Source organism: Crinia signifera, chromosome 8 (assembly GCF_055691185.1).
Source record: "Crinia signifera chromosome 8, ASM5569118v1, whole genome shotgun sequence".
Lineage (NCBI taxonomy): Eukaryota > Metazoa > Chordata > Amphibia > Anura > Myobatrachidae > Crinia > Crinia signifera.
Window position 1 is genome coordinate 77,198,220 of NC_139224.1, and position 13,282 is coordinate 77,211,501.

The 13,282-nt window shown below is 40.8% G+C and overlaps 1 protein-coding gene across 1 annotated transcript in view; it reads left to right on the forward strand.

The window, feature by feature from the left end:
* The window catches only part of UCHL5 (ubiquitin C-terminal hydrolase L5), a 139,434-nt gene that overhangs the window by 69,216 nt on the left and 56,936 nt on the right, over positions 1–13,282 (forward strand). The window contains exons 6-7 of the mRNA XM_083156686.1: positions 1,989–2,119; positions 7,942–8,005. Of these exons, the coding sequence (XP_083012812.1) occupies positions 1,989–2,119; positions 7,942–8,005 (195 nt within the window). The remainder of the gene's footprint in view (positions 1–1,988; positions 2,120–7,941; positions 8,006–13,282) is intronic.

Sequence of the window (13,282 nt, forward strand, 5' to 3'; positions counted from 1 at the left end):
TTACTATTGCACTTTTCAATTTGTTCCCACCTCTCCTGCACTCCTTTTCATGTTCGTCTATTCTGATAAAGAATCACTTTCTCTTTTTTCCTTCTCTACAAAGTTTGCTATTGAACACCTTTTTCTGTGGTATGAGTTGCTCTTTATCTTTGTTCTGAACCGTACTGTTTGGTGGTTACTGGATCCTGGGTTCTAAAGGTGTCCATACACGGTGCAATGCACCTTAAGATTTTGCAGCTGCGGATATAGTTTCTATAGCAGTGGCCGGTGGGGTTCCGCTGCATTGAGCAGCATGGCCCTTGTTCCGAGATAGTAAAAGTAGACTGTGCAGCACAGTCTATTTCAACATTCGATCGGGATTGAATGGGTATCGGTGCTGCATAGCACAATGTGATTTGCACTATGACCCTGGTTCTGATTTGGAATGTCAGTTTGATATTGAAGCTCTGAGCTTCCCCTTATTCGCTTATGCGCCTGTGCAGTGCTTCTATGTGGGCACCTTCAGAGACTTGGATAGTCTCCGAGGTGCTCGCAAAGGGTGTAGGAGGTGGGCAGGGGGGCGTTCACATGCAAAAAGGCTGGAAAATGCTGGACCACCCCATGCAAACAGCGGCGAAGTACCGCTGCTTTATGAGCCAAACCGAATGACCTATGTGCTATGCGATTTTGACAATATACTTAAAATCATGAGTGCAAATCGCACCATGGGCCAGATGCACTAAGCTCGTATCTGCCATGTCACAGACTGTATTTGAAAAATGTCAGGCAGGAGCTGATTTTTTGTTTATCACTCTATTTTATTACTTTTGAAGCTTAGTGCATCTGGCCTCATGTCTCACGGCATTACCCACATACTGTATATGTCCAATATTCTAGTGCAACTTATTCTATTAAGAAGAGCATTTCAAATCGTCCACTGGTTCTGAGGTTTCAGCTTCCAACCATGGTTTTATATTGAATATAATTGCATATTTAAATCCATCTGTATAAAGCATTGATAACCCAGCAGATTTGAAAAACACCACACTGTAAATCTTTCCCCTGGTATCTACCGCGGAGGAACAGAAGCTCTATAAATGATCTGGAGAGTGCTTCTAACCTTGTTTTATTTTCTGCCAGTGAGTGTGAAGGCAAGCCAAAGAATTGTCTCACATGACTTAACATGCAGTTGTAGATACACCAATGCTGTTGCTGTAGTGGGGGTGTATGCTAGAAGCCGTTCATTCACATTAGTAAACTTTGAATAGTAATGATCAGTTTGTAGCTGTGGAACACACTGTAAGGAGTTAATTGATTAGCCTGGAAGATGTCCCCCATTGTCTGCATTGGGTTTGTTAAGGATGTAGAACTCTGGTATTGGAGATGGTGGCTGCATGGTATAAATTCAAAGCTGTGCATGGTATCCAAAAGTTCTGAACATGCTAGTGCGAAATATAAACTGGGAAACTAGTAAGAAAGGTGATGAAAAAGTAGTAGCAGGGAACAGAGGTGATAAGAGTATAGAGATAAAGTAAAGACTATATTAACCCTTTGAATGCCATATGAATTTGTCAAAATAGGTGTGAAAATTTGCCAAGAAAACCTTTTTATTCATCATTATGACCTGTAATGTTTACCTTACTGTAGAGTATATAGGAAATCCTTTTTTTTTTTTTTTTAGTGGATATTTTGGATATCTCTCACCGATGTTGGCACTGAAAGTGTTACAAATGTAAAGCCAGCAAGGGGGAGGTTATTGGTAGGGGTTAGAAGGGCAATGGTTAATATCAAGTAACTCTGATATGGCTGTAGTAAAACTAACGTAAAAGGAAGCGTAAACTGGATCAAGAGTAAAAATATGATTTCTAGCTTAATCCAGAAAATAGTTTGTTTAAAAAAAAAAAAAAGAATCCAAAACAAATGATGTACACACATTTATTTATTGGTTTCTCTGTCTGAATTGAAGGATGTTGGATGTTTAACATTAATCTTTGTCTTAAATTTTACAGGCAACAAATGTTTGAGTTTGATGCAAAGTCTTCAGCAAAAGATGATGATGCCTTTCACTTTGTCAGTTATGTCCCCGTCAATGGAAGACTATATGAGCTGGATGGCTTGCGCGATGGACCTGTTGACTTGGGTAGCTATTCTCTGCCTTGAAATGAACCTGTCAGCAGAAGGATGCATGGCATATATTTTATTGCAAACATTTTCTAGTTGCATTAAAGCGCCAGGACATCCCCTCTCTTGAACGTTAGAGCATTTTGCTAAGGAATGTCTGGAGTGTATGTATGTAGTTGAACAGCGGCACTCTGGACTTCCATGTCAAATGACAGCAGCCTTTGTATAGTGACGTTTCAGCCTTTATTGGCTTCTCTCAAACAGCTTACATAAAGGCAAACGGTAAACTCACCCCATAAGTAGTACAGCTTCACTTGTTTGTGATGGATCAATGTTCACTTCAGGGCGTCCCTGCTCATGCTAAACCGTCATTAAGGTGGTAGTTTTTAAGTTAATCAGATTTAATGATCGTCCATAATGGAATCAGATTTAATGATTATCCATAACTAACGTGAACACTATAAAACAGCCTAGCGTAAACACTAATGTTTTAACTATCTTTGGGAGTTAAGTTCATCCTGATTATCATGAAACTGCATGCACAGGACCCATTTTGCTTATTTGCAGAATGGGACGTGATCTCATCTCAGAAATGCGAGTGCCTCTCAGTTTAATCAGTCGAAAATGAAAGAATGAGGGGGTTTGCGCCACTCCTGCTTTTGCACTCCTAATGACCCCACCTGAAAAAAGTCATATGTACTCTTTATTGTGGATAACAGAAATTGTGGTTAGATTTGTTTTTGCTTATTTGACACATGGGCAGGTATTCAATGACATTTCTCGTGATGTGCAGCAAATCCTGTTTAGGATTCGCTGCACATTTGCAGGGTTCCGGATGGCTGGAGCATTTTCTGCCAGTCCTCCCTCTCATCCTTTTCAACGCCTCGGGGGCTTGCTGCCCCTGACGGCGATTTTTTTTGCCGCAGGGAGATAGAAGCCTCCCTGCCTGTCCCAGAATGTGTGGGGGAGAAGGAGGCAGGGGCACGGTGGAGGGAGCCGCTGCACTGGTTCTGCTCGTGCATATGTAATGAGCTGGACCAGTGTGCAGTGAATATCTAATGAGTGGCTCCTCATCCCCCTGTAACGTAATGTGTAAAAAAAAAAAAAATAAATGTTATATATATTATATCAAAATAGCATGCCCCTTCTCATAATAAAATGAGTGATTTTTGGAGACCAAAAAACTAACAAAAGCCCTGTAATTTAAAAGAACACATTGCAGTTCACCTTTAAAAAGATGTCGAATGCAAAACGGTGAATCATGGCGAAAATCATGCTGAAAGCAGTTCACCATCCTAGCATTGAATACACTCTCGGCGAATCACAGTGAAAACCCCTTTGAAATACACCAGCGGCATTCACTGTCCGCTTTCGGTGAACATTGAATAGGGTGAAAAAGATTCACCGCAAGGAGTGAGAACGGAAACATGAATCTGGAGCATTGAATACTGGCCTTAGTATTGACAACCCTAATTCCTTTACTTAGTGTACAGAGTTTATGCAAACAGTAGAAAGAATAATAAAGTGATGAAATGTTCCAATAATGTACTGAATGGTTGGTGGTGCCGCGCTCTGTCACTGAAATTCTACAGTTGTTTGATAAAATGTTGTTCTTTATTTATTTACAAATGTAGCTTTTATACATATGACAATTAGCCTTTTCAATACACTGTCCAGTCATTAGGGCTGAAAGGGTGTATTCCTTCAAGGTCAGTAGATATAGTCTACAGAATGGCACATGGATGCTGTGCCTGAATTGCACAATATCAGAATACAATTAAACGAAAAAATATGTGAAATGGAAAAAATAGTGAAAAAATTAGATGAATTGGGTCATGGATTGTATGTCCAATATATTGTATGGTGTGTACACTCGGATTGGATATGTACACAATGAAGTCGGATTTTCTGAAACAAAGTTTTTAGAGTCTTGCAGTATGAAGCGGCGTCCCGCTATTTGTATTCCTTTGATGGTGGAAAGGTTCCTGAAAAGGAAATAATGGTACAGATATGGCCTCATACATCGTGGCTGCGTTGCGCATAACGTGCGCTATGCAAATCGCGCATGAATCGCGCCTGCTCCTTGCGCTATAGTCCCGTTATAGATCGCGTTATAAATGTAACGTAATGTTGTAAATGTAACCTGCAATTACAGTCATTGACCACCAGATGTCACTTTTCCTAAACACTACAGATCATGCCTGTACATGTCATTGGTGTCTTCTGCAATACTGTATACAGTAATTCACACATACTGTACAGTACTCTGTAACGCTCGTTTATAAGGAACAAATACAGGAAAAAGAAAGCTGGCCAATCATCTTTCTTTATAAGAAAACTTCACACTATAGATTTTGTCCAACTTCCCATTACAGATTTTGTCCTTACTTTAGGGAAATAGTACTTACTTTAGGGAAAGAGTTCTTGGATTAAATTCGCAGGAGGAGATATGATCAGTTATACATGTTGTTGGTACAGATTGCTACTGCATAAATATGGAATACATGCTAACCTTTACTTTTTTTTTAAATGCACTATTTTTTTTTTTTTTTTTTTTAATCAATAAAGTAATTTAGTGCTTTTGCACAAAAAAAATAACAATGACAGGCTGCAATATACATGATACAGTTATTGTCGTTACATACTGTAAGATACAGAGAACATTTTTCAACTGCAACATCATTGTATTCAGCACCGTAGTCTTAACGTGGAACATTTGTCACCCAGTGGTTAAACTATGTATTACATGGTGTGGGACATAACGCAGGACATAACGCAATCTACAACTCGCGACTCAGAGACCTCAAAAGCGCGTTTTTTTTTTCATTTTTTAATCAATAAAGTAATTTGGTGCTTTGCAAATTCCTTTTGCACAAAAAAATTAACAATGGCAGGCTGCAATTTACATGATACAGTTATTGTCGTTACATACTGTAAGTTACAAAGAACGTTTTTATTTTCGCAAGAGTAAATTTTCCACTTCAGGTAAAAATCCTTAATTTAGGGAAAGAGTACTTACTTTACAGAAAGAGTTCTTGGATTAAATTTGCAGGAGGAGATATCAGTTATACATGTTGTTGGTACAGATTGCTACTGCATAAATATGGAATCCATGCTAACCTTTACTAATGCTGGAAACTTTCACATGGTATATTAATTACGGAGGTTTCTATCATTATGCTGTACTGCGCCATGAAAACAGCGCAATCTACTGGGCATGTCTCATACTTGACTATACAGTATATTGTACACCAATGGAGCAGCTGAAATCACAGGTTTCTGTGGCCTAGCGGTTAAAGACACAGTTACTGTATACTGCTAGCAGCAATACTGGTTCGAGCCAAAGTGGGGTACATTTTTTTTTAATGTACTATTTTTTTTTTTCATTTTTTAATCAATAAAGTAATTTGGTGCTTTGCAAATTCCTTTTGCACAAAAAAATTAACAATGGCAGGCTGCAATTTACATGATACAGATATTGTCGTTACATACTGTAAGTTACAAAGAACGTTTTTATTTTCGCAAGAGTAAATTTTCCACTTCAGGTAAAAATCCTTAATTTAGGGAAAGAGTACTTACTTTACAGAAAGAGTTCTTGGATTAAATTCGCAGGAGGAGATATGATCAGATATACATGTCATTGGTACAGATTGCTACTGTATAAATATGGAATCCATGCTAACCTTTACTTTTTTTTTTAAATGCACTATTTTTTTCATTTTTTAATCAATAAAGTAATTTAGTGCTTTTGCACAAAAAAAATAACAATGACAGGCTGCAATATACATGATACAGTTATTGTCGTTACATACTGTAAGATACAGAGAACATTTTTCAACTGCAACATCATTGTATTCAGCACCGTAGTCTTAACGTGGAACATTTGTCACCCAGTGGTTAAACTATGTATTATATGGTGTGGGACATAACGCAGGACATAACGCAATCTACAACTCGCGACTCAGAGACCTCAAAAGCGCGTTTTAAACCACGATGTACTTTGCCACATCTGTACCTGTGCGCGCGGTGTTTCGTGTTCGGGACCGTTTTTTTTCTAAGTTGAGGTGGCTGGGGATCCCCGGGTCCCGGACTGGGGGTGCTACGTCTGTGTCCTGTAGAGCACCGGCAGCACCGTGTGAAACACGGCTGACCGGGCTTCAGTGAATGCAGACGCTGCTCCCTTTCTTGGCGAGGTGTTGCGGCTCACCGTTTCAGGATGTGGAGTCATTTGCGGTGACCGTTTACCTCTTTGGACAGGACCCTGCTGGCTCGCCCTGCTCCCCCTCCTATTGATACTCACCACTGCCGGTACACTTGCTCTGTGTCAGTCTCTCTACATCTTCCGTTACGTGGTGGCTTGTGCATCCGCCGCTCATCTACTTGCGGGGTTCTCACAGGTGTCGGTATCTTGGTCAGCTGGAAGTGTGGGTGGTCATGGGTATGTACCCACCAACGCGAGTCTTTCAGTTTAAAGCTCAGAGAGAAGCAACATGGAGGGATATTTAAACTGAGAGACTCACTCTACAATCCATCTCCCTAGAAGAAGGCAAAAGCCGAAACGCGTTGGAGGGTACATACCCATGACCACCCACACTTCCAGCTGACCAACATACCGACACCTGTGAGAACCCCGCAAGTAGTTGAGTGGCGGGTGCACAAGCCACCACGTAACGGAAGATGGAGAGAGACTGACACAGAGCAAGTGTACCTGCAGTGGTGAGTATCAATAGGAGGGGGAGCAGGTCCAGCCAGCAGGGTCCTGTCCAAAGGGTCCTGTCCGGTCACCGCAAAGGACTCCACATCCTGAAATGGTGAGCTGCGACACCTCGCCAAGACGGGGAGCAGCGTCTGCATTCACTGAAGCCCGGTCAGCCGTGTTTCACACGGAGCTGCCGGTGCTCTACAGGACACCGTCGTAGACGTAGCACTGGGGGTGCTACGTCTGTAGCACCCCCAGTCCGGGACCCGGGGATCCCCAGCCACCTCAACTTAGAAAAAAACGCTCCCGAACACGAAACACCGCGCGCACAGGTACCATCATTTCCTTTTCAGGAACCTTTCCACCATCAAAGGAATACAAATAGCAGGACGCCGCTTCATACTGCAAGACTGTAAAAACTTTCTTTCAGGAAATCCGACTTCATTGTGTACATATCCAATCCGAGTGTACACACCATACAATATATTGGACATCCAATCCATGACCCAATTCATCAAATTTTTTCACTATTTTTTCTGTTTCACCTATTTTTTCGTTTAATTGTATTCTGATATTGTGTAATTCAGGCACAGCATCCATGTGCCATTCTGTAGACCATATCTACTGACCTTAAAGGAATACACCCTTTCAGCCCTAATGACTGGACAGTGTATTGAAAAGGCTAATTGTCATATGTATAAAAGCTACATTTGTAAATAAATAAAGAACAACATTTTATCAAACAACTGTAGAATTTCAGTGACAGAGCGCGGCACCACCACCCATTCCAGTATCTTGTACAAACGGACCCAGTCATACGTTTATAGTGCAGCTGCTAGTCAAGGAAAACACAAATAGATTCAGTGCGCAGGTACAAAAACCCCTCTCCCATACTGTTCCAATAATGTAGTTCGTAGTGAATGGGGTAATATGTATGGTATATCACCATTACCCCATATCCACAAACCAGGTACTCTAAACAGACCTATCACAACAGTTGTAATGCACATGGACAGTAATAGGCCACATTGCAGAAAAAAAGCCATTTGACAGAGATAGACTACAACGAACATTTCCAAATGTATTGTTGGTTAAAGGCAGTAAAAGATTTATTGGGGTTTTCTTTCTTCCTTTCATTACAGGTGTATGCAATCAAGATGATTGGATCAGTGTGGTAAAGCCTGTTATAGAACAGCGAATGCAAAAGTAAGAGCTCTTTCTATGAGAGATCATTAACATGCATCTTTTATTTAATTATCCTGATTTTAAAATTACTTTACCATTATCCTAATGCATTAAAGGGCTATAACTATGCAAGTGTGAAGTGTGCCACTAACCAGGGGTATGGGTCATTGGGTCGACCCACCAAAGGTTGACATGCATTGGGTGGACCACAGAAGGTCATCACCTGAAATAGGTTGACATGTATGGAATGTCAACACAAGCATTAGGCCGACCGTGTCTAGATCGATAGTGAAAAGGTCAACATGGAAACCATACCGGTGCACCGCATCCCTCGCACGGCTCAGGCATTGCCCGAAGCCATGTCAACCTTTTGGTGTGTCGAACCAATGACTGTATACCCTATCCAGGGCCTAGAACAGTGATTTTTTTTTTTTTAACTTGCGGCACAATAAAAAAAGGTTTTAAAATTGCAAAGACACACCATGACATCCCCACAGGGCAAAGCACATTGGCCCCCCACAAGAAAAAAAAACAAACCAAACAAAAATAAAATACATTGGCCCTTTTACATGAAAAGAAGACCAGAAAATAACAGTTGAACTGGTGGGGGCTGTGACTCTCTAGGGGATTGGTATGGAATCCCGAAGCCGGTATCCCGACCGAAATCCCGACAAGGGGGGATGTGGATTGCCCTCCTTGCGGGCTCGCTACGCTCGGCACACTAAGTTATTCTCCCTCTGAGTGTCGTGCATCCCATCTCTAGATCTGGGGGCACACTTGGGAACAGCTCAAGGCACACTAGTTTGCCATGGCACAGTGGTTGAAAAATACTGGCCTAGAGGATGGCACTGTTATTTTCCCATGGAATCTGCATTTACCCTGAATGGCTGCAGGGCTGACTGGATTGTACTCCGCATGCCTTTTATAATTATCCCTGTCCCATGAACAGGATGCATTAGGTCACACTGGGAAGCAAATAGCTGTGATGATCAGTGACCTCTTTCTATAATTGTTTGTGTAATGCCAAAATAGAGAAGGAAGGAATACAGAACTTTTACATTTTTAATTACTTCCTTTTTTTAAGGTCTTATTTTAGAATGAAAACCTACAGATGTGTCCACCCTCATTGTTGCTGCAGTCATGTTAAAGCGCCCTTCTAGTTGTGCCTAGTCGGGAGTGTGTTAATGCAGATCATCATTTCATGTACTTTCATGCTTTTCTATATGAATTAGAAACACAAGCAGACTTTGCATTAAAATGAAAGGCAGCAGTACTGTATATGCAATGCTACTGTGCATTTTTCTGGAAAACACTAATATGGCATTTTTTTGGGGGAGATACAGACAGCTGCAGTCGCACTCTGAATATATTTATGTCATGTATTATTTTAATTGGAAATGTGTTTGTGTGCATTATTCACATAAGATGTATTTTGAGGGGTAAAAGATGACCAGAGCTGGTGGCTTTCATGCTTCTTGTGTGTTACAATCCATTACATGCGGAGGCTAGATGAGGAAGGACACATCTGTATAAGATAACAGACTGTATGCTGTATGTTTCAAATCAAGTGACCATAAAATGATTGTTGGAGCCATATTGTGTAGTTTGAGTAGCTCAAAAACTGCTGCTCCCATCTGATATTCATGCATAAAAAATCTTGGGTTTACAGATCCAGCTGCACAAAACTAAAATCTTTACGCAAATAGCCATTATGATGGTGAAAAACACCTTTTTCATGAAAGTGAACAGAGAATAGCGAGAATGAAAAAAATGGTACTTCCTCATCTTTGGGCCACCGCTTATGCCAGTTACATTAGCCGCTACGTGAATTGCGATTGTCCCCTCGTGGGCTCGCTTCGCTCGCCACGCTTTGGGCTCGGTGGCTCGCTCCGCTCGCCATAACTTTACTAAAGGTAATAGATGGTGGCGTGGACCCCAAAAATATCCCTTGTGGCTCACGTACGCTACGTAAGTTCCATAGTGTACGTGGTGGCCGCAAAGATGAGGAAGTACTGATAAAATTTACAGGAAGGATACATTAGCAAATAACCAAATGTTACTTCGAAATCACAGCACTTCGAGCTTTGAAGTAGATGGGCTACAGCAGAGGCACACCAGGTTCCACTGCCGTTAACTATGGACAGGAAACGTAGTTTAAAATGGGCACATACTCCCCAGAACTGGAAACTTGTAGATAAAAACATTGAGGGATTTTCAGACCTGATCGCTGGGCTGCTAATTTGCACAGCTCTGCAATCGGGTATACGCAACATAGCCAGACCGAAATCCTGCACCATTAAAGCCTACTTAACTTGAACGGCAATTCGTATCTGTGCAGTCCAGTTTGAATAGCTCTTATTGCCTTTGTATAATTAATTTTCTATTCCTATAGAGACCTTCAGATGGCAGGGTAAAAATTGAGCATAAACATCATGTCTCCATTCTGGCTACAGCCATGGCCCAAAAGTTTTGAGAATGTTTAATATTCATTTTCAGAAAGTCTGCTGCCTCCGTTTTTATGATCATAATTTGCATATACTGCAGAATGTCATGATGGTGAATTGTAGTTATGTGCACAGTCCCTCTTGCCATGACAATGAACTTAGAGCCTGATTCAGACCTATTTGCTCATCTACAAATTAGCAGATGAATGCATTAAGTGAGCCACTGCCCATTCATAGTAACAGTGTGTGAGGTTGAAAAAAGACTTCAGTCCATTGAGTTCAACCTATTTCCAGCATACCCTGAACCCTTGGCTGATCTTTACCCTACTAGACCTCCCATTATAATTAATGTTTGTGTACCCGTATGCCCTTTTCTGCTAAAAAATTGCTCTAACTCTCTTAGGGAATGCCCTTGTGTCCTGTGCATATGCCTCATAGTGAACATTCCTAGCCTGGCAACCATTCCGCGTAGTCCAGTGAAAACCTGCCATGGGTAAATCTAAGAATGAGATGCGAAAAACATCACTAGCCGTATCCTGTCACACATCCCGTCAAATGATCACACACCCCTCCTCAAAATGCATGGGTTTTTCAGACACTTCCTGAAAAGGTTGGTTTCCACCCCCAAACACTGATTTGACTCTGTCCATCAATTATGAGAGGGTTACGATGAGATTTTCGCTATTTCTGTTAATATTTTGGCTTGTGCGTGCACTCTACGATCCATATGAATGCGCAGTCATTCGATAATTGGACAGATTGTGAATTCGCACGACAACTATCAACTCCGAGTCAGACCCAAAAACATTTCCACTGTATTCAGCCATTCCATAAAGGACCAACTGACATCTTTCCAGTGATTCTCTCGTTAACACAGGTGAGCGTGTTGACAAGGACAGGGTAGAAGATCACGCCGTCATTTTGAGTGAGATAGAATAACAGATTGGAAGCTTTAGTAGGATTGTGGTGCCTGACATCCTAGTTTTTCCTTTGTTAACCATTGTTACCCGCAAGAACGCGCGTGCAGTTATCCTTGCTTTGCACAAAAAGGGCTTCACAGGCAAGGCTAATGCTGCTAGAAAGATTTCACCTCAATTAACCAAGGAGGTTTTAGGACAACCAAGAAACGGCCAGCAAGCTCCAGGGCCATCTCCTAAAGTTGATTCAGCTGTGGGATGGGGCACTGCCAGTATAGAGCTTGCTCAGGAATGGCAACAGGCAGGTGTAATTGCATCTGCACACACAGTGAGGCAAAGACTTTTGGAGGATGGCCTGGTTTCAAGAAGAACAGGAACAAATCCACTTCTCTCCAGAAAAAAAAATCAGAGAGACTAATATTCTGCAAAATGTAGAGATTGGACTACTGAGGACAGGGGTATGGTAATGTTCTCTGATGAATTCCCTTTAAGATTGTTTGGTGTATTTGGAAAAATGCTTGTCCAGAGAAGAAAAGATGAGCACTATCATCAGTCCTGTGTCATGCCAACAGTAAAGCATCCTGAGACCATTTATGTGTGGGCCTGCTTCTCAGATAGGGGAGTCAGCTCACTTTTTTTACAATTTTGCATAAGAAAACAGCCATGAATAAAGAATGGTACCAAAACACAAAAAATTCTCCAAGAACTAATTCTCCCAACCCTCCGAGAACCGTTTGTTAAGGAGTAATGGATTTTCCGGCATGATGGAGCACCTTGCCATAGGCAAAAGTGATGACATAAAAAGCATTAAAATTTTAGGTCCATGGCCAGGAAACTTCCCAGACCTTAATCCTAGGAGGTGGATGAACAAACAAAAGCCCACAAATTCTGACAAACTTCAAGCATTAAAAGGGCAAGAATGGGTGGCCATCAGTCCGTATGTGGCCCCCAAGGTTGATAGACAGCATTCCAGGGTGAATTGCAGAGGTCTTGTAATAGAAGGGTCAGCATGGAAAATATTTATTCTTTGCATGAACTTGTTATAATTTTCAATAAAAGCCTTTGACACTTAGGAAATGCTTGTAATTTTACTATAGTATACCATCGTAACATCTCACAAAAAGGTCTTAAAACACTGAAGCATCCAACTTCAGTACCAGTACTTTTAGTGATGGCTGTAGTGTCAGTGGTTCATGCTTGGTGGTTTAACCCCTTCATGACAGAGCCAGTTTGTGCCTTCATGACAGAGCCCTTTTTTTCAAATCTGACATGTCTCACTTAAGTGGGGATAACTTTTTTTTGCTTTTACTTATCCCAGTGATTTTGAGATTGTTTTCTCGTGACACATTGTACTTCAAGTTAGTGGTAAATTTGGGTCGATACAGTCTGTGTTTTTTTGTGAAAAATACCAAAATATCGTGAAAAAATGGAAAATTTAGCAATATGCAAAATGTCACATTTTCTGCTTGTGAGACAAATAATCATACCACTCAAAATAGTTAATAACTAACAAAGACCATATGTCTACTTTATGTTGCAATTATTATTTCAACCTCCTTTTCATTTTTTTGGACACTAGGAGGCTTCAAATATGACTAGCAAATTCTCAAATTTTCAAGAAAATTTCAAACACTGATTTTTTTAGGGACCAGTTCAGTTCTGATGTGACTTTGAGGGACTTGTATGTGAGACACCCCCATAAATGATGCCATTTCAAAAACTGCACCCCTCACAGTATTCAAAACAGCATTTTGGAAGTTTGTTAACCCTTTAGGTGTTTCACAGGAATTAAAACAAAGTGTAGGTGAAATTTCAAAATTTCATTTTTTTTTCGGATTTTCAATTTTAATACATTTTTCTAAGGAACACAGTAGATTTTACTAGAGAAATGTGACTAAAAATTGATTCCCCCAATTCTTTGGTTTTCATAAATATCC